Source organism: Anolis carolinensis, chromosome 1 (assembly GCF_035594765.1).
Source record: "Anolis carolinensis isolate JA03-04 chromosome 1, rAnoCar3.1.pri, whole genome shotgun sequence".
NCBI lineage: Eukaryota > Metazoa > Chordata > Lepidosauria > Squamata > Dactyloidae > Anolis > Anolis carolinensis.
In genome coordinates this window covers 330,329,439-330,351,417 of record NC_085841.1, presented here as the reverse complement: position 1 = coordinate 330,351,417, position 21,979 = coordinate 330,329,439, and the positions used below count along the sequence as shown (strand labels likewise).

General features: G+C 41.5%; 1 protein-coding gene across 7 annotated transcripts in view; it reads right to left on the bottom strand.

Moving 5' to 3' along the window:
• Positions 1 to 21,979, bottom strand: part of ttll5 (tubulin tyrosine ligase like 5) — a 177,124-nt gene that overhangs the window by 134,352 nt on the left and 20,793 nt on the right. For all 7 annotated transcript variants that reach the window (XR_010002127.1, XM_062968328.1, XM_062968329.1 and 4 more), the window contains 5 exons: positions 20,234 to 20,303; positions 19,901 to 19,985; positions 8,682 to 8,783; positions 8,314 to 8,405; positions 6,112 to 6,219 (listed from right to left, as the gene is read on the bottom strand). Coding sequence is in view for 6 of the 7 variants with exons in the window: in XM_062968328.1 (XP_062824398.1) it covers positions 6,112 to 6,219; positions 8,314 to 8,405; positions 8,682 to 8,783; positions 19,901 to 19,985; positions 20,234 to 20,303 (457 nt within the window). In the remaining variant the exon portion in view is untranslated. The remainder of the gene's footprint in view (positions 1 to 6,111; positions 6,220 to 8,313; positions 8,406 to 8,681; positions 8,784 to 19,900; positions 19,986 to 20,233; positions 20,304 to 21,979) is intronic.

Genomic DNA, 21,979 nt, shown 5'->3' with positions numbered 1-21,979 from the left:
GTGAGTAACTCAGCTTGAGCCCTGGCTAAAGCACTGGCAATAACATTCCAGAAGTAAGAGAGAAAAGAAACAAATCTTTGCCAATTGGAAAACATACAGTGTAAGACAATGCCCTGAATGAGCTCAGAAAGCAGTAGGCCAGCTGGGTCACATGAGAACCAACTTCACTGATATTGAGATCTTTCCCAATTAACAAATACAAGGTTGAAACAAATCAGGGCTCAGAATCTTACTTTAATCTGCCATCACCAACTGAGGACAACAATAGGACTTTCCTATATACCTTCCCAACTGGGAATCGAAGCTATTAAGGGGAGGGGGGGAGAGATCTCTCTGAGCCAAAGGACACTGCTTTTCCAGATTCCCTATTAATCAGATAACTAACCGCCACTGGCCACATTAGGTCTAGAGTATTGTGTGTCTTCAAGTTATTTCTGAATTACAGTGGGTTGTTCAAAGGGTGGTTGCCTTAGCCTTCCTCTGAGGTGGAGAGTGTGATTTGCCCAAGGTCACCCAATGGGTTTCTATGGTCAAGCAAGAATTTGAACCCTAGTCTCAAGAGTTGCAGTATTAACCACTATACCACCCAGGCTCTTAGGCCCAGATGGGTAGAGCTATGTTCCCCTATCCAGACACAAGATTTCTAAACAAATTAATCCTATAGATCCTTCATGGCCTTAAAAGCAGGTGTGCACCAAACCCATTTTTTTCAAGGTATAGCAACAGCTCCTACTACTACAAGTAGGGAAGTCAAAGGTCACACCATTACTATCTAGAAATGCTTTTCAAAGAAGGATTTTACTGATTCAAAATGCCAGGAATTGTGTAGTGTAAAGATTCATATGTAAGAAAAACAATTCTTATGTATATTATAGGGCAGTCATAGGCAGGAGTGGGAGGCTAGGGCAATAGCCCTCTATAGTTGCCTGAGGAGAATTGGGAGGGCCACATACTCCTGCTACACTCCACTGTAAAAAAATAGTGATAAAATAAAAAAGAAAAGAGAAACAAGTAAAATTGCTTTTGTGTGCTCCTTTTGTTTTGATTATATCATGTTAACAAATATCAAGTAAACTGTTACAATTCCACTTTGGAATACATTTTCAATTATGAAAAACACTTTATGTTTACATCTGTACCTGAACTTTGAGAATGCCCTGGCCATTACTACTCAAATAATATAGTACATACATTGTGAGTGTTATATGGGATTGTGATATAATTACGCTCACTCTGAATTCCTATTTCAATGAATAAAAAGGTTTAGGTGTACAAGTGAAGAATGAGTCAGAAAATGAACTTTGTAACTCCTCACCATCTTTCCTCTTACCCTCAGGGAAAGGTTTCATAGTGCTTAAAAGCCTTGGTGGTGCCATAATGTGGCTTTTCTATGCCCACCCAGAAGCAGACTCCAGAAGTCAAAACAATGAAACCTTTAATAGACTTGGACCGGAATATACCAGTCTCCTCCCTCCTTCCCGTCCTGCTGAATCACCTCTGCAATGGTCTACTTAGAGTACTGAAAGCTCTTACGTTCCCCTCCTTTACCTTACAGATGCCTCCCTAAATCTGTGCAAATGGAGATAAGTGAAGTGCTTCTTGCAGACTAGCTATATTATCATCACTTTCCTTCTCCACCTATCATTATTTCATCTACTAGAGGGCATGATCTTATGTAAAACTGTTTTTACTATTAACTTTTGTTCATCAGAGAAAAAGTTGCCCATTTGTTGCATTCCACTGAAAATGCAAAACCCCTTTCCACTGAGCTAAGACACTAAACAGCTTTCATATTAGAACACTAAACAGTGGCATTTTCCAGACTACCTGCCAAATTAATGCCTGGCCAGGATGTATGCATAATACCTGAAGTCTCCAGAGAGGCTGCAGCAAGACCACCATGGCCTGAAATTTAATCATATCTCCTAATGTTGAACTGTTTAGCATTTGTAAGAGGGGGAGGAAATCACCCTCACTGAAGATAAAAGACCTATTATACTAATGAAAATTATACTTTCCCCCCTTTGTTCCACATTTTACCCTGTAAATGTAATAAGCTATTAGCTATGACAGATCCTGTGGCATTAAAAAGCAAAGCAAATATAAGTAACAACAAAATAAATAAGAAATATTTCTCTCTCGCTTTTTCCTTGCATATAAAAATTAAAACCACTTAGATTTTAATGATCAGGAGAAGCTTACACTGATGTCAAATCACTTTAATGTACTGAAAACAAGACTGTACCATTCCATAACTATTCTTCAAAACTCTAAAAAAGGAACACGCACAAAGATCAGATTGCTGTGTATTACAGGCTGGTTGAAGCGGGAGGAAGATGGGGGTGGGTGGCATAACAGGCAATGGATAATAGCAGAAAATAGTTACAAAGAACAGTGCCAACCATTATATAAATACATTTTAGAGGTTTTAATAAAATCTGCAGGATCTTTTTTAAAAAAAATGAAAATCTTTACATTCTGCCTGGTTACAAGAAAAAAGGCAAACAGTTCTCTTCTTACGTTTTAAAGCCAGAATGACAAGCATGTGAGTTGCAGTCCATTAGTTCTGGTCCTGTATATTCCAGCGTCATGCCACACAAGTGTGAAATCTGACACCAAGTGCAGTAATGAACATCAGAAGAGCTTCAGTTCGGGCATTTTAAAAATAGCAGGTTTCTAACTATCTAGGAAAATACAATCATTCTACATAGCTTCTTCTATAGAGACATAGCTAATAAGATCTAGTTAGCAGAGTACATTTACAGGGTCTCTGTCACAGTACTTACTATTTTTACTATACCATCCTATCTCTCCAGATGTATACCTGAAGACACAACTCTTGCTTCAAGCATGTATTATTTTTGATATTGATGTAATCACCATACAATTACCAAGTTCCAGTACTGCGCTTAAGATATCAATTCTCGCTTATTGAGCTATTTTTTTTAATTCATTCTTATTCCAGTAGGACTGGGCAGCCTTGATAAATGCTAACTGTGATAAGATCAGAGTTGTTTGAATAAAGTGCTTCTGGGCTCTGCTAGTTCTAGCTTTGCAGCTTCTATCCTATATTTACACAAAGTGCTGCAGGAAGCAATAAGTGGCTGTCAAAGTGAAGGCTGCAGAGCAGGTACTGGAAAGTGGGGGAAGGCACACACTGGTACCAGCCGTTGCTTTTTGGAGCCATTCCCAATTTCCTTGCCAGTGAGGTCTCCGTTCTCTGCCAGCACATAGCTCAGTACAAAAACTCTGCCAGATGCTAGCTCTGTTGCCGCCACGTGGTACAACCATGGAAAAAATGCAAGCCCAGCAGAAATACCCATGCAAATGCTATGCAATTATCCACAGAATGTTCAAGTCAGAGTGGACACAAGTAATGTTCCCAGGGCCAGAAGAAAGAAAGGAAGCAAGCAAGCAAGCAAGCATATCCCTGTTGGTCTGGAACACATTCTAAATTTCACTTAGTACTGTTGCCATTATAAGAAATAGAATTTCCAAACCTTTATAAATGAAAAATACTTTCAAGTACTTTCCATTAATGTCTTCCTCATTTGATTAGTAGCTCCCCACTCTCCCGCAGGGCTGGATACTAATAGCATACTCCATTCAATTTGTCACAGAAGCAATTTATAAGATCCAAATTTTAGTAAAGTATATAGTATCCTACACACCAGCAGAAAGATTTGTGCAAGGTAAGTGCAAAACATAATCTTAGGTTTTTCCCTTTGCTCCCTTCCCCAATTCACACAGACTCACAATTACATTACCACATAGGAAAAAAAGTTTTAGTAGAAAACGCAGTCAAATCACCCCTTCAGTATACTAAGCCATTAGAGGAGCAAATTCAGCACTAGAATTAAGAAAATGACTGCAAAAGAAAACATACAATGGCAATATCCTAGTATATCCTATACCACCTTTAAAATGTTGTGAGAAGTTTTATTCATTGTGCAAAAATATTATACAGTTATAGCAAATACAGACAAGGGGAACTGAAATAATTATATATATTTGTGATCTATGCTGACACTATAAATGAAGAGAATGAGATAAGATTGCTAAAATCACCACTGGTGCAGAGCAAACTGGAAAATATTTTAAATAGCTAACGAGTATCAAATGCAACTGAAATGCTTTAACTGTATAAACAAGATATAGTATTAGAATCATAGAATCATAGAATCATAGAATAGTAGAGTTGGAAGAGACTTCATGGGCCATCCAGTCCACCCCCCCCCCCCACCCCCCGCTAAGAAGCAGGAAATCGCATTCAAAGCACCCCCGACAGATGGCCATCCAGCCTCTGCTTAAAAGCCTCCAAAGAAGGAGCCTCCACCACAGCCCGGGGGAGAGAGTTCCCACTGTCAAACAGCTCTCACAGTGAGGAAGTTCTTCCTGATGTTCAGGTGGAATCTCCTTTCCTGTAGTTTGAAGCCATTGTTCCGTGTCCTAGTCTGCAGGGCAGCAGAAAACAAGCTTGCTCCCTCCTCCCTATGACTTCCCCTCACATATTTGTACATGGCTATCATGTCTCCTCTCAGCCTTCTCTTCTGCAGGCTAAACATGCCCAGCTCTTTAAGTCGCTCCTCATAGTGCTTGTTCTCCAGACCCTTAATCATTTTAGTCGCCCTCCTCTGGACGCTTTCCAGCTTGTCAACATCTCCCTTCAACTGCGGTGCCCAAAATTGGACACAGTATTACGGGCATTACTTCACGCATACAGTGTACATAAGTTTTTTTAAAAATTATGAGGCATTACAGCTGACAACTGAACATCTACATTCAGAAGCAGTATACCTCCCACAACAGAGGATGACTAAGACCATCACATCTCACTTCTTAGCTAATATTTGACCAATAACTATTACAACAGAACACCAAATGGATTGACATACTAGAACAAGTAAAGATTTGTTATATGTTCTACATTTTATTTTTAAAAATAACTAGGATATTAGGACCAGGGACTGACCAATTTTTGACACGTATTATTGACAAGAATGCCTTTCCATAAAGTAAGGCTGATCTCATGCTGCATTTCTGAAACAAAGCATGAGGTTAGGGACAATCCTCATCTTCCTTATCGCCAGCTCAATACACGGCGCTGGGTAGTCTGGTGGGGAATTCTGCAAGAGCTAAAATTCTATATCTCTTCCTGACTCCAGGTTGGAAAGGGTACACAATGACTTGCTTTGCTTCTAAGTGCCCAACATATATAACAAGCCTATTCCTTCTGTTTTCAGTTCAGAGTTGGCTAGGAAATGAAGGTGTGTGAGCTTATCTCTGCTCCTGTCAACTACTTCAAGCTCAGAGTACCCAATCATCAGAAAGACAAGCCTGCCAACCCACTTCCATATTATCTCCCTCCAAAAAAGCAAGGCAGAATACACCATCTTTTGTTTTACTCTGTGTTTGCATCTGGCAAACATGAAGCCAAAACAAACCAAAGTCTTCTCCCCTGCCTTGTAGTCAGGGAACATGCAAGGACTATCCATTCCCTACAGAACTGAAAGAAATTGTGAGTCATCACTCTCACCAATACTGGCTAAGCAAGCAATCAAGGTTCTCAAGCCTCAAAACACAAAGCACCAAGTAATGAAGGAAAAGAGGATAGAAGCCATGGTGTATATATATCTTCAGACATGTAATTAAAGAAAAAAAGGTAACATTTTTCAGTAACAAATTAATTCCCCAACACAAATTATATTAACAAAGCAAACAGCAATGTCAGCCCAATTCTTCCATTAAGTACAGTAGCTGGATTGTTTTCTCTTCTTGTTGTTGTACTAGGTTAGCAGAATGAACTTCCTAGGTCATCTGTTCACCAAACAAGTGAACATTATCTTTTATTTCAAGCCTCACTGTGTTTATTTAATCGGTGGTCCTATCAATATCACATTACTAAGGAAAACAATTTGGTTTGTTATTTAAAGGTATTATCTGACATCCCAAATAAAGAACAGGACAAGTAATCAACCCAATTGACTACCTATGTCTCATTCCATGTAAATCTAATGAACAGGTGTATGCAGCCATCTGCCTCTTGTCAAATGCACTAGAAGAAATTGTATTACATACTGACAAAAACTATAAAATCTTTAAGGTCCTTACCAAAGCAAACACCACGATGTGGGACAAAAGCTTTACAGGCTGATGCAATGGCCAGTTCAGCAGAAAGTATTGTCTTAATTATCAAATCCTCCACACTGGCCATCAGAGCTGGATGAAGAAAAAGAGGAGCACAAAAGAACAAGAACTTTAATATGAAAGGATTTTAACCTGAAATATTGTAACAGTCCACATATGTGAACTTTAACATTAATAGTAGCCAGCCAATACAAAACATATGCAACCAGATACATAACAGAATTTTAACCACATCTGCAAAAAACAAATATATGTGGATATAGTATAATGTAAATACCAAAACATGTTTCTCTGGAAATTGTACCATAGCAGTAGCTAGGGAGAACAGGGTGGGTGCTGGGATAAGTTCACAATGACCACTTGATAAACTACAATTACAGCTAAGAAACTGATCCTTCTTTTCATGATCTCTGTGACTCGTACAAATGTGAGTCTAGCAAACTACTCATCAGAAGTTGTAAAAGTTGTAGAATTTTCATACATCACAAGAGAACAGCACAGCTCTTCTGAAAGCAGCATCAGCCCTAGACCTCATACCTAGTGTATAATGAGTGATGAAAGTCAAAAGCTCTGACCCTGTAGCTGTTCTTCAAATGTCTTCCAGTAACATGCCTTTCAGAAAGACAGATGAATAGGCAACAGCTCTGGTGGAGTGGCTCTGGACATGTAGTGGAGGAGCTTGCTTTGCAAGCTAGTAGGCCAAATAAATGGTGGAGGCGACCCACTTTGAGAGATGGCAAGATACATCTGGCCGACTCTTCTTGTGAGAAAGGTAGCAGATAGAGTCACTCAAATTTGAGTAAGATAGCAGTCCTGTCACTGTAGAATGCTACTTGCCATGATGTGATTGTGATGCATTTAGACCTCTCTCTTCAAATTTTGGCTGTCACTCTGGAGATGAGGGGAAATGGAGGAAAGTATACACAAAAAAGCCTCCCTGGCAAAACAAGAAGACACTGCTATGAGGTTCCTTTCCTAAAAAGCCCTAGATTTGACAATGCCAACACTTCTGGTGTGGCCCATCAATGGAAGAACTTCATGTACCAGAAAAACAAAATCATGTTCTCCCAAAACTGCCAGATAGCATATATTGGCAAGGTATGCTTATGAAGCAAATGAAGAATCTGATTCGGCATCACCCAATGTGGTTGAATAATAAAGAACACCTCAGCAACTAGAGAAAGTACGTGAGAAGACACTCGATGGGATTCACCATATTGAACTTGAGGAGGTACGAGTGGAGATGACTCTGGAACACTAATCAGGATGCTGGCATGGAGGCAGTGATTAAAAAGGCCCCCAAGAGCCCAAATGGGAAGACTGAATGAGAATGAAAGACTTAGAAGTACTGTGTTACAGATTTGGAGATCTTTGCCTGCTTGGTATCAACGTTGATGGCGCTGAGACATAGTGATGCCAAGTTCACTGATGATGAAGCAGACCATGAAGATAGTACTATGGGCTATACTGGTGGCATAACAGATGCTCTCCATGAGCATGGTAACAGTTGTGCTCATACCCCACATTGGCATGCTTTGAAGATGGGGAGCAATCAAATCAAGTACAGTGAGTAGAGTAACTCGATGTTGAAAACAAAGAGAACTAACAGCATAAAACAAACCAACATGGAGGAAGCAGAGGTGGGGAAGATCCTTCTCAAGAGGCAGTGCAGGGGACTGGGCCTCATAAACCAATGTAGGTGATCAGAGTGGTACTCCAGAAGAAAATTCAACTATTTTACTTTCAGTTTATTAAGAACTCATTGCTTAAGGGGACAAATTGATATTTGTGTTATTAATTCACCATGCTATCAATGTGTCAATCAAATGTGAATAAAATATTTTCTCCTACATAGTATGGAATTCCTATATTAAACGTATTTACTCACAGAAATAAATCATAGACAACAGTGGAACTGCAAAAGACAGTCATAACCCCCAGGAGATTATGCCGAGCAGAAGAAGAAGGATCATATAAGAAAAACATTAAGTGAAAAGTGAAGTAATGGAATCTTTACTTCCAGAAAAAAGACAGAGAGTCAAAGTAAAGTAGCAGAGCTGTAAGAAAATCTCAGAGGAGAATTGGATGTACTACAGACGCAAATATCATCTATCAACACATACATTAGGAAAGATTCAGGGAAGGAATAACTTGTTCTCTACTCACCAGTCGTATCTTTTCCTTCCTGTTTCAGATATCTCAACATTGCACTCATACTCCACTTGTTTCCATAGTCCTCCACTTCAGGGTCATCACAACTAAAATTGAAGAAACAAATTTCACATTTGTGATTTCAGGATCCCTGAAACAACTACGTCACATTTCTGTTTATTAACTGCCTGGTTTTGTGTTTAATGCTTTATATGTTTGAATGAATATATTAAGTGCTCTAAACCTCTTTGTGAGGCAAATGCTCTTGCCTAAATGACAAATATAAATACATTAAAGCAAACATACATACATACACAAATCAAGTGGTTTCGCCACTTTACTATAGGTACTTGTTTCAAGAATTTCCAAGCAAATGTAAATACCTGACATAGTCACCACTCTTCTTGTTGACACTATAGTTTGTTAGATGCATGAACTGGTTTTTAATATTTTTTGCTCCCTGGTCATATCTTACAGTTGCAAACCTACAAAACAAGAACCAGGAATACATCAGTCATTGAAATCAAACCAATTGCTCATATTTTAAAAAAGAATTGTTATCCTTGTACCTATGTAAGTGGCAAAATTAGGACCGGACAACTGGATTGTGTGCGTCTTGCTTCTACCCATAACGCAAATGTCCAGATTGGGAACTGTTACAGTAATATGAATGTGGGTTTTTTTCCAGTTCTGATTATGGATGCTAACTCAATATCCCAAAATGAAACCTCCGTTCAAACAAGCATGGGATCTTTTGACTCAAGCATTCCCCAATGTAAACTAAAGGAATTATGGAATAAGATGACACTGGGGTCTTTTAACAATTTCACCATTCAATAAATAAAAACAAGCCAGAGAAGAATCAACCTCCAAACTGTCTCAAGTGAGCTCTAGAAAACATTTTCAATAATATGTCATTGATTTCCCTCGTTCTACTTAAAACTCATTTTTCAAAATTATAATTGCTAGGAAACGTTATCTCCAGTGAAATGTGACACTCCAAGAATGACTAGGATTCATTAGAAGTCTAACAAACAAGCACATCAGGAATAAATATCCTCCTTTTTGTAGCCTCTTGTCCTCTACTGCATTGCAAACGTCTATTTGCATCTCCAGTACAAGGATATATAAGGGTATTGCTAGTCTCACTCTCTGTTTTGACAATGCTATTAACAAGGACCTTCTTTGACTAATACTTTCCCAATTTGTGTCAGATAAAGAATGGCTGCTTACCTGTAACTGTGTTTCTTTGAGTGGTGATCTGTGAAATTAGCACATGTGGTAGTAACTGCGCCTGAGCATTACTCTCGGAACCTTTAACAGCTGTTAGAGGTACTTTGGCTGTAGCCCCGCCTTCCTCCCAGGAGGCATATATTGCAGAGGTGGGGCTGTGGCCTTAGTTCCCCACCGCTGACAGCAGATAGAGAAAAAAGGCATGACAATTACAGTCGAAGAAACACGGTTACAGTTAAGCAACCATTCTTTCTCCTCCATGATATCTGTGAAATGAACACATGTGGTAGAGTAGAAAGCTACTCACCATGGTTGGTGGGCGTCATGACAGGGCTGATCCCAAAACTGCTCTGCCAAACGCTGCTTGCTTCTTTGAGAGCAGATCCACCTTATGATGGGTCACAAATGTCAGAGGGGTGACTCATGTGGCTGCTCTACAAACTTCATGTAGCGGTATTCCTCAGCTATATGCCATGGAGGTGGCTACTGCTCTGGTGGAATGGCCCTTTAGGCCGAATGGAGGCTGTTGATGTGCCAGTTGATATGCTAGTTTTATAGTTGCTATGATCCATCCTGACAATCTTTGTGAAGATGCAGGGAGACCTTTAGTGTCTGTCCTATACTTGAGAAAAAGTTTAGGTGATGCTCTAAAATCTTTCATCCTTTCAACATAAAATGTTAATGCTCTTCTAGCATCCAGAAGATGCAAAGCCCGTTCAACTGGGACGGGTCTTGAAAAAAAGAAGGTATAACAATATCTTCAACCAAATGGAAATTAGAAGCAACTTTCGGGAGAAAGGAGATATCTGTACACATTACCACCTTGTCAGAATGGAAACACATATAAGGAGCATCTGCTCGTAGTGCACTTGCCCTTCTGGCCGTCGTAATGGCCAACAAAAATGCAATTTTCCAGGACACATACAAAATATCCACTTGCGCCATAGGCTCAAAAGGTGGTTTTTGAAGAGCCGATAACACCAACCGGAGGTCCCATGCTGGCACGGGTGGAGTGACAGGAGGTCGAGTATTTCTGCACCCTTGCAGAATTCGTTGGATTAGTGGATCTTGGAAGCAGGAGGAGTATCCCGCATCTTTATGACTAGCAGATATTGCTGCAAGATAGCGCTTGATGGAGGCTAACTGTAGCCCTGCATCCATCAAGGAGACCAGAAACTCTAAGATGACTGACCTGGGAGCCGTAAGTGGATCTACACTGTGTTGTTGTGCAAAGTTGACAAATTTATTCCACTTGTAGGAATACGAACGTTTTGTTGATGGCCTGCTTGCTGCACTCAATATGTTTTTCACTGCTTGTGAAAGTGATGAGGCCGGATCTGCCAAGTTGTGAGATTGAGCTGCTTGATGTCCGGATGGCGCAGGCAGCCTTGGTGAGCAGTAAGAAGGTCCGGGCGGTGTGGGAGGGGATAGTGTTGTCCCCCTGCCATTGGTGAAGGAATGAGAACCAAGGCTGCCTTGGCCACCATGGAGTCAAAATTATGCAATCTTCCTGGTTGCGGTTAGAGCTTTGCCACTCCCTTGGCTATGAGAGGAATCTGTGGGAATGCATATAGCAGAGGGCCTGTCCATCTGAAAAGGAATGCATCCCCGAGACACCCCATCTGCTAGTTGGGTTCCTGTCTCACACATAAAAGTTTGCATTTTGCATTCTCTACTTTGCAAATAGATCTATTTGGGGATTGCCACACCGCTGGAAAAGAGAAGCTGCTTCTGTTGGTGACAGAGACCATTCATGGGTGGTACTGTCTCCCCTGCTGAGATGATCTGCTATCTTGTTCTCTTGACCAGGAACATGAATGGCTACCAGATGGCTATGGTTCGGCGAACACCATTCCCATATCTGCAGGGTGAGGAGGGAGCGGGAGCATGTGCCTCCTTGTTTGTTGATGTACCACGCCACTGTGGTATTGTCTGTCCTCAACTGGACCACCCTGTGACAACATACGTCCTGGAAGGCTTGCAGGGCTCTTTGTACTGCCATCATTTCCAACAGGTTGATGTGGCTTTGAGCCTATTGTGGTGTCCACTTGCCACTGACCACTAGGGAGCCAGAATAGGCACCCCATCCTTCCAGAGAGGCATCCGACATCACCGTCACTGTCGGTTTGCAATGCCTGAATGGAATGCCCTTGCATACATTCATCTGAGACAGCCACCACTGGAGTGATTGGCGGACATGTGCTGAAAGAGACAGCTGAATATATGAACTGTGGAGCATAGGATTGAACACCTTGAGAAACCAGGCTTGTAGAGGCCTCATTCTCAGACGTGCATATGGTGTTACGGATGTTGTCAAAGCCATGTGTCCCAGGGCTGACTATAAATCTTTGACCTTCGGCGCCACATTGTGGATGAGACAAAGCAACGCTGTCCGTAGGGATCTGAAGCGATCTTCCGGCAGATATGCCATACTGGTGATGGAATCCAGCTCTGCTCTGATGAATTGTATTCTCTGCACAGGGACAAGATGTGATTTCTTTTGATTGACTACCAATCTGAGATCAGTGAGAAGGGATAGTGTGTAATCTAAATCCCGTCGCAAAGCCTTTCTGGAGCGTGCAACTAATAGCCAATCGTCTATGTAGGGATAGACTGTGATGTCCTGAAGGCGGAAGTATGCTGCCACCACAGTCATACATTTAGTAAAAACCCTTGGTGCGGTAGAAATCCCAAACAGAAGCACCCTAAAACAAAAAGCCTGTTGTGCCACCTTAAATGCCAAGTACTTGTGATGGTGAGGGGCTATTGCAATGTGGAAGTCTATTTAGTTCTATTGATGCAAACGTCAAAGTCTTTAGGTCTATTGATGCAAACCACGCCCTGTCTAGCAGAAGTGGAAGAATGGCTGCAAGTGTCACCATTCTAAATTTACAAGAATGGATAAAGTAATTAAGGCCTCTAAGGTCTAATACTGGCCTCTGACCACCATCTTTTTCAGAACAAAAAAGTATTTTGAAAAGAAAGCATGAGAATAAAGGGATGTGTGGAGGGGAACAATCACCCCTTTTCCCAATAAAGTAGTTATCTCGTCCTGCAAGACCTTCGAGGTCGGGGTGGTCTTAACAGAGCCTGTCTCCGGCTCACAAATAAATTCAATTGAATAACCAGAACTTATAATTTCTAGGACCCACTTGTCCATAGTTATTGATTTCCAAACTGAAGCAAATTCTGCCAATCAGGTTCCAAACTTAATAGGAAGTGTTTCGTGATCTCCATGTTGTGTCCCAGGAAGGGAACATAATGGAGAAAGAGAAGGGATGTGATCACCCGTGTGCCGTGCTATGTGCAATTGTGCAATGGGGACAAGCGGTGCTAAAAGTGCCACTTCCCCTTTGGTTGATATTTCCCCTTATCTTGCGAGCAGGGCCTAGATGGTGCCACTGGCCGAGTATAAGTTGTCTGAGTGATTTGTGGAAGGGGCTTGCTAGTGGTATCATACTGTTTCCTAGTATAAGAAGCAGTTGGATATGATTTGCCCCGATAGCGAGACACTGGAGGAAAACCGCATTTGTTCGCCACTTGACTAATCTCCTGGGCCTCCTTAAGCTTTGCATCTGTCTCTGGATCAAAAAGACCGGTAGGTCCACTGCGAGAAGCTTGCCTTCTTCAGATAGTGTGGAGGCCCGCAGCTAGGCATGTCTGCGTATAACAGTCGCAGCTGCAAACATCCTGCTTGCTCCCTCTGCTGTGTCTTTTCCCATTTCCTTCTGTGACTTGGCTAAGGCCAGACCCTCTTGCTGGATAACTTTAGCAAGAGCATGTTTATCTTGTGGCAAAGTCTCCAAGTAAGGGGCTATCTTTTGCCATAGAGAGTCCTGATAGGCCGTCATGTAGGCGCCATAATGTGCAAAACGTGTTGACAATCCTGTCCCTAAGTGTACTTTCTTGCCTACTGCCTCCAACTTCCTGCCCTCTAGCCGTGGACATCAAATGGGTCTTTGCTGAAAGTTTGTTCTGCATTACCTTGGTGACTACCGAATTAGGTTTAGACGGCTTTGCGACCCATTGAGCAGAAGTAAGGTCTATCTTATACAAGGCATCGCTCCTTCATGGAACTGCCCCTATCAGTGATGGGGCAATGTCTTGTGCAGTCGCAAGCCACAATAAATATGGTACTGCAGGCAAGGCTGTAGCTGATTGAGCTGCTGTACGCTGCTCTTCTGCTGGGAAAACATGGCATGCCAGGGGCTGATTTGCCTCAGTGACAGGCAATTCCAGTGCCCTAGAGAGGCATGACATCAGGGTTATAAAATTTGATATCTCTGGCTCCACTAGGAGTTCCACTGCTTGCACATCCTCCTTTCCCTCATCAGAATCAGATTCTGATGCAGAATGTGATGGAATATCCACTCCTAAAGCCGGAACAATAGCAGTGCTGAGGCCATGATGCACAGATTGTGTAACAGGATTTGCTTGTATTGGGGTTGAGGTTGGTTGGGTATCTGTTGGTCCTGGACCAATATGGGTCCGAAAAAATAAGCCCCCCCTCCTGGAGAGCAATGAACATAATCTGCCTGGGGAGTAAATGGTTTACTCCACTCCGTAGGGACAGTGCTTAGTGTTTGCCTCTGTGGAGGCGATGGAAAAAAGCCTTGGCTATGGCTTAATGGAGTATGTGAAAGAAAAGAGCCAGCACTTAGAAAAATAATACCCTTGCCTCACGAGGAGGGCCCATAGGGTGGGAGGCAGTGAGAATCGGAGACATACCGTGTTTCCCCAAAAATAAGACAGTGTCTTATATTAATTTTTGCTCCCAAAGATGTGCTAGGTCTTGTTTTCAGGGGATGTATTATTTTTCCATGAAGAAGAATTTACATTTATTCTATACTGTACAGTAGTTGTCATCACAAACCAACATAACCAAACCAGACAAACTGTGACTCCTGTCAATAATTTCTTGTTACTACCATTATTTCCATATACAACTGATATGTACATTTACCAATCCTGCATGCTATGGTGTTTTGTTTGGCAGGCGCCGGGCATGCTTCCAAACAAAAACTTTGCTAGGTCTTACTTTCGGGGGAGGCCTTATATTTAGCAATTCAGTAAAACCCCTACTAGGTCTTATTTTTTGGGGATGTCTTATTTTCAGGGAAACAGGGTAGTACTCCTTACACTGGCCCCTCCAGAAGCAGGCTGCCCGGCAGTGGGCTCAGCCGCTTTCTTCCTCGCCCTGCAGCTTTCTCCCATCCCCGCAGGGAGAGGGGGGCGGCAGTAGCTCTTCTCCCGGCGGGTGGGCTGTCTCCACCTGGGGCAGCAGGGCCACACCCATGACCGAGGCCTGCACTGGCAGCGTGACGCGCGCCTTGCCTCCGCACTCCTGTTCCGACATCGTGGGCGGAGCCAGCGGCCGTATCCCTTCCAGCGACGTCAACACGCTGGGAGTGGCCGCGCTGCATGCCTCAGACGCTGCACGCTTCTTCCCTTTACGGCTCTCGGACGCACTACCAGAGCTCTTCTGGGGAGTAGGGAGAGCAGGAGGACTGGAACATGCCCTCTTTGGAGCCGGCGAGGCTGCTGCCGAAGAAGTAAGTTGCCGGCATTCAGTTGGCTTGCCCTGCTGCGGCGTTTGGGAGCCGCTTGTAGATGGTGCCAGGAAGAGAGCCCTCTCCAAGAGAAGAGCTTTTAGCGCTTTCTCCCTGCTCGTACGGGCTTGTGGTGTAAGGGCCGCACAAACCAAACAACTCTTTGCTCCATGAGCCTCCCCCGAACACACAAGACATTTATCGTGGCCGTCTGCCTCAGGCAGCTTACAGCCACAGGCCACACAGTTCTTTGAAATAGAAGTAGCCATACCAATTCCGAAGTCAGGGAGCCAGAAGGTAGAATAGTGGAGAGAAGTCCGAGTCAAGCCAAAGTACATATAGAATTAGTAGAATAGTCAAATAAACAGCCCAATGTCAATATCAAGAATCTAATCCGAGAGGTTCCTAGAGAACTGCTGTGAGGCGGCGGAAAAAAAAGGAACTAAGGCCACAGCCCCACCTCTGCAATATATGCCTCCTGGGAGGAAGGCAGGGCTGCAGCCAAAGTACCTCTAACAGCTGTTAAAGGTTCTGAGAGTAATGCTCAGGTGCGGTTACTACCACATGTGCTCATTTCACAGACACCACGAAGGAGAATCTGGCTAAGAACTCTGTTGGTATTAAAGGGACTTTATCTCAATGCAAGTAGTTGATCTAAACACTTTAATTTTCTGGGAATGCACAGACAGTAAATGAATGAGATTGGCAGCAGGCCATCCTTCCAGAAACTGAAGAGCCACAGAAAAAACAACATACCACTGTTCTTTCTGGTTAATTGCATTATATGTTGTTTTTATGTTGTGTTATATTGTATTGTCCTGGGCAGGGCCCCATGTAAGCCGCCCCGAGTCCCTTTGGGGAGATGGTAGCGGGGTATAAATAAAGTTTTATTTTATTTTATTATTATTATTCTTTCTATGGTTATGTCAGTCTTCATGTGAATGGGATTTTTGTTGTTTTTTAAAACTTCAGTCAGGCCTGGATCATTCTGATGTCTCAATTCCAGTTGCAAATCCTAGCTAAAACTTTTTTTTCTCAATCCTTCTAAACATCTTCCAAGGGCATTTCTGTCCCCTCCTTAACTCTGTTGTCTAGGAGACCAAATGTGGCAAATCCCAGCCTAAGTAACCAAGACATTTTGTATAAATGCAAAATGCCAAGTTTCAGCATTGAACTGCTGCCTATTAAGAGGGAGCAGGAATCATGAGAGCAACTGCTGTTCCGCCACTGCTTTGGTTACCTACATTCCCCACTGTCAAGGGCTTGCCAGTCAGGGGTTACTGAGAGGGGGACTAGGCTGCTGTAACAAGCTCTGGCCACAAGACAGTTTATGAGGTAATGTGAATTCCTTGGCTCATGGCAAGTACCTGAATTCTTTGAAAACCACAGGAATCCAGCAGAGAAAAGGTAAATATCTCTGTGGAGCCAGTGCTAATTAGCATGCAGGGCTACCAAAGGAGAAGGCACTAGAGGTATTAAGGAACAGGAAAGCAGTGCGCTGTCAAGCATTATGAGGCTGACTCCCGTTCTTTCACCTCAGAACTTGCATAGCTCTGCAGCCATGTTCATTTCCCACCCCCCTCTACTTCTTGGGCCTCTTAGAAATATATTTGGCCTTCTGATCAATTCATTGTGCTTCCATAAAAACAACTCTACTTTTGCCTAGCTCAATACCAGCACAGCCAGCAATATCTGCTCAAATATATTCTGGCCCAAAATTGATATTTAGGCGTAACTGAATATTTTTAATACCATAAATGAAACTTTCTCTTTGACTCCAAACAAAGAGAAGGCTGGTTTTGAGGACAAAAACGTGAATCCTGTGTATGAGTGCCCTCTGCTGGCACTTATACTTTTATGAAGTTTACATGCTCCCATAAAACTTATCTAGCAAGATATGTAGACATGAGAAAAGACAAAATGTGATGTTTCATTTGATGTTTAATAGGCTTTTCCTTAATGCCTCCTTATTATCCAACATATTCGCTTATCCAACATTCTGCTGGCCCGTTCATGTTGGATAAGTGAGACTCTACTGTATTTACAAATTTACCACTAAAATATCACAATGAATTTAAAACACTGATTACAAAACATTGATTATGAAAAGGCAGGCTGCGTTGGATAATCCAGAACATTGTACAAGCGAATGTTGGATAAGTGAGATTCTACTTTAATATGAAATAATTACTGGGATAGAATAATGCAGAACAATATAATCTCTAAAACCAGGACAGTAAATAAAGACCAACAGTCTGAAAGCAGGGAAATTGGAAATTCCACAAAGGAAACAATCAGGGCCAGCTAACACCTCCCAAGAAAGGATTCTTCCAGAAAGGAAGCTGAGGAGGGAGTGAAGCACTGTGTATTACCAAAGTCATTATTATTACTATCATTACTATCATTACTATTATTATTATTATTATTATTATTATTATTATTACTGTGTTGCAGTCAACCGTGAAAATGAATACAATCTGGCTCCAAGTATTCAAAAACACTAAAATCAGAATATATAAAAATCAATGTGGTTTAATAAAACAGAACAATACAATCTCTAAAATCAGAACACTAAATAAAGAACAACACTCTGAAAACAGGGGAATTCCACACAGGTAACAATCAGGGCCAGCTAACACCTCCCAACAAAGTATTCCCATCATCAAAGTCTGGCAAATCCTGTTTTCTCAGGGCCACAGACAGTAGAAGCACATAAAATATTACAAACAATACCACTCTGAAAACAAGGGAATTCCAGACAGGAAACAATCAGGGCCAGCTAACACCTCCCAACAAAAAATTCACTCAGGGAGGAAACAGCCAGGCTTTAAAGCTGCAAGGCCATTACATCCTAATCATTTCCCCTAATTGCAGCATTCATACTTGCCTCCAACAGACCAAAAAAAAGCAATCAGAAATATTGTATATTCACAACCTTTAGGAAATAATATCCCCTGATGGTGCAGCGTGTTAAAGCGCTGAGCTGCTGAACTTCTGGACCAAAAGGCCGCAGGTTTGCATTGGGGGAGCAGAGAGAGCCCCCACTGTTAGCCCCAGCTTCTGCCAACCCAGAAGTTCGAAAACATGCAAATGTGAGTGCATCAATAGGTACTGCTCCGGCGGGAAGGTAACGCCGCTCCATGCAGTCATCCCACATGACCTTGGAGGAGTCTACGGACAACGCCGGCTCTTCGGCTTAGAAATGGAGATGAGCAGCAAACCCCAGAGGCAGACACGACTGGACTTAATGTCAGGGGAAAACCTTTACCCTTTACCTTAACTACCACCAATTCCTCAATATTTTATTTCCCATACCACCATACTTCGCCACAGCAACGCGTGGCTGGGCACAGCTAGTAATCTCTAAAAGACTATTATAAATCATAAAAAAATTACAATTTACAGCCTAAGGAAGGGAGGAAGGAGAAGCTGAAGGGAGAGAAAAGGAGCCCAAGCGGCAACGGGGGGAGAAGGAGGCGATTTATTAACACAAGTGGTTGTTAAAGACTTAAAATAGTGTGTAACTACTAAAATAATGTATAAATATTAAAATAAATATAGTGTCCCTACTTCGCAGATTTTCACTTATTGCGGGTGGTCCTGGAACATAACCCCCGCAATAAGTGAGGGGACACAGTATACTTTTATATCATTTTTATGGCTTGGCTTTTTTATATTCTTCAATAAACTGCTTGCTGAAATTACTCAACTAGTGTGGTGTTTTAAGGTCAGAGGGGTTCCAGCTCTGGGATACAACAATTTTTCCAAACTGAACAACAGACTTGACACTTCTCCAATACATGCTGGGGACAATTCAAATTTTTCCTCAAAATTTTGGTACCACTGAAACAATATTGCACTTCTGTTACATGGTTCATAACATACAGTTGTTGTCTCACTTTTCATATATCAGTGTATACTCTCAATTTCTAAATACGACTAGTGTAAAAAAAATTAATCTTTTTATAGACTCTAACAAACTGTTCATAGTTAAACATACACTTGTACACATACTTAGCCTGGTATAAAATGAGTTATTTTCTTATTCTATGGGGAGGTGTCTTAGCATTCTTGCAAACGTCAAAGTATAGCAACAAAAAGACCTTAAATCTAGTCGAAACAGAATTGGAAAAACTCTTTTCATGTTGATGGCCAATTTACCAGTGAAAGCCTCAAAGTCCACTGCTGCCACCTGAAGCCCGAAAGCAGGAAAATGCATGTACAGTAGAGTCTCACTTATCCAACACTCGCTTATCCAACGTTCTGGATTATCCAACGCATTTTTGTAGTCTATGTTTTCAATAAATCGTGATATTTTGGTGCTAAATTCGTAAATACAGTAATTACTACATAGCATTATTTCGTATTGAACTACTTTTTCTGTCAAATTTGTTGTATAACATGATGTTTGGGTGCTTAATTTGTAAAATCATAACCTAATTTGATGTTTAATAGGTTTTTCCTTAATCCCTCCTTATTATCCAACATATTCACTTATCCAACATTCTGCCGGCCCGTTTATGTTGGATAAGTGAGACTCTACTGTAATTCATTAGGATGCTAGTCCATACTTTCTATCACTGAGGCTGCTTGAATTTTAGCTAGAAGCTGCCCCTAAACATGACTGGAGATCACAGAAGGATGAAAACAGATGGAGGATCATTTAAAGTGAGGGGAAAAAGTTCATTAGATTTATTGAAAGTTTTCATTCATAATTTCAACCTCTTGATCAGAGCCCTGCAATACCCAACAGGCCTTTTTATTATCTTTGTCTCAAAGTCATGAAGGAATACAAACCATGAAACAAGAAAAGCACCTACCTGGCCAGACCTTCCTCATAGAGGTAGACAAGAAGAGGATCATAAGATGTCACCAGAACATAAAGCCGCACATCAAATTTGAAGTCTGAAAGGGAGTGACATAGACCAATGACCAAATACTGTTGAGAAGGTGAAGCAACCTAAAGAATGGGGAAAATGAGGCAGATATTTGCCTCTGGGTGATCTACCACCAGATGCTGATTCTGTGGATTTATATTTAGCATATAAAAATACCTACAGGGTAACTTCCTTATAACTCAAAAGCTCACTAAAACTTTCAAATCTCAGGGAAAGGGATGTCCTAAAGAAAAAAGCGCTTAGATACAAACTTACCATCTATGAGTAAGGGATTGTTGATGTAGCGTGAAACCAGGATGTTCTCTTCAAGGGAAATCTGATTTGGCTACAGAATGAGATACAAAGCACATGAGCTAAGAACTAAAGCTCACTCGCTGACTTAACTTTAAAAAGTTGACCCATAACTACTTTATGCCTGACTAGTAAGTCAACCAAATGTTGTGATTAAAGATATAAAACTAAGGGAACAAATTGTGAATGATTTTATTGGATAATATTTTAGCTTACATATTTTAATTATTCTCTGTTTGTATGAATGTACCACACATCATGTTTTATATTATAGATTTTAATTTTGTTTTATTTGTACGTACCATGTTTTAGACATGCTGTGGGATTCATGAAAATACGATGTTGATTTTGTTGTTTGTATCTGTTTTGTGTTTCAAATTTGCAGCCAAAATAAACTCAGAGCTGGAAAAGGGCATTGGTATGAAACCATGCTACACTGTAGTAATAATTCCCATATAATTACGATGGAACTCACACACAAAACCAGAATAGACCATAGACTTCATGTGGCTATGACATCTTCAGAAAGGGCAAACAAAATAAAGCAGGGAGGGCAAAGTGTAGCTTGGGAAATGCATGTAGTCCCCAGGGGTCAAATGCTCGAAAATGCCCTCTAGTGCATAACATTCTGAGGTCCCCTGAGCCTCCAGGGGGGTAAAATGGTAATTCTTCCCCACATTTACCCCAAGAGTAGAGGATATGGTTGAGTTAGGCATACTTGGACCACTTTAGGCCCGGGAAAGGCCTTTTTTGAATCAGAAAGTGAATAAGGACTTCCAATTTTTAAAGTCTTCTCCTGAGACCACAACAGCCAATGAAAGCTAAAAAAACATGTTTAAAATGTCAGCCATGCTTCCTAGAAGGCACTTGGGGGACAGAAAATTGATTTGTTTTTTCAGGAGTGGCTGTGGTGGTAGGGTATGCTTCCCCAAAGTCTCTTGGAGAGCAATGTAACCTCCTGCATTCCACAATTGCTCATCCCTGAAATACAAGGTAAAAGAATCCTGCACCACACCAGAGCACTTTTGAAGGTGCAGGGAAAAAACAGAATTCCTTCCTCCTTCTTCTGCTGACAGAAACAATTCTGTCGGCAGGAGAACTAAACTGGATACCACCCATGACTCTAATGGTAAAACAAATAAACCAAATAAAATGTGACTTTTCTAAATAGCAACCACTATAACACAAAATCTGATTAATGGCAGTTGGAATACTTTATTTGCCAAGTGTAACAGAACACAAAACGTTCCCTGCCGTCTATAGAGAAGTATAAAGCTTCCCTTAAGAATAAGCTTAGAGAATGCTCTTTATATTGAGTAAATTTGACAGATCTGTAGGCTAAGAAATGTTGGAAGAGACAGATATCACAGGAAATAGGCTTACAGTGCCTTTTCCAGGTTTTGACCTTTTGTTCACATATGCCTTTCCTTAAACCACACAGTAAAGTCTAGCAAAGCCCTGGAAAGAGTTGCTTCATGCACTTGGCTAGCACTTCCCTTATTCCATGGGAAAAGAGCCAGGCAGAGAACAAATGAGGCAAGCCAGCCCCTGCAATATGTGGGTGGGAGAGATATGAGTATAAGCAGTTTTTCACTGTCCAGTTTTCAACTAGAACATGCCAAAATACTAATCCTATAAGCTTTAGAATACATACACATACACAGATTTGCACTTTCACTGTGCCAGAAATCTGGGCTACAGCCACAGTTA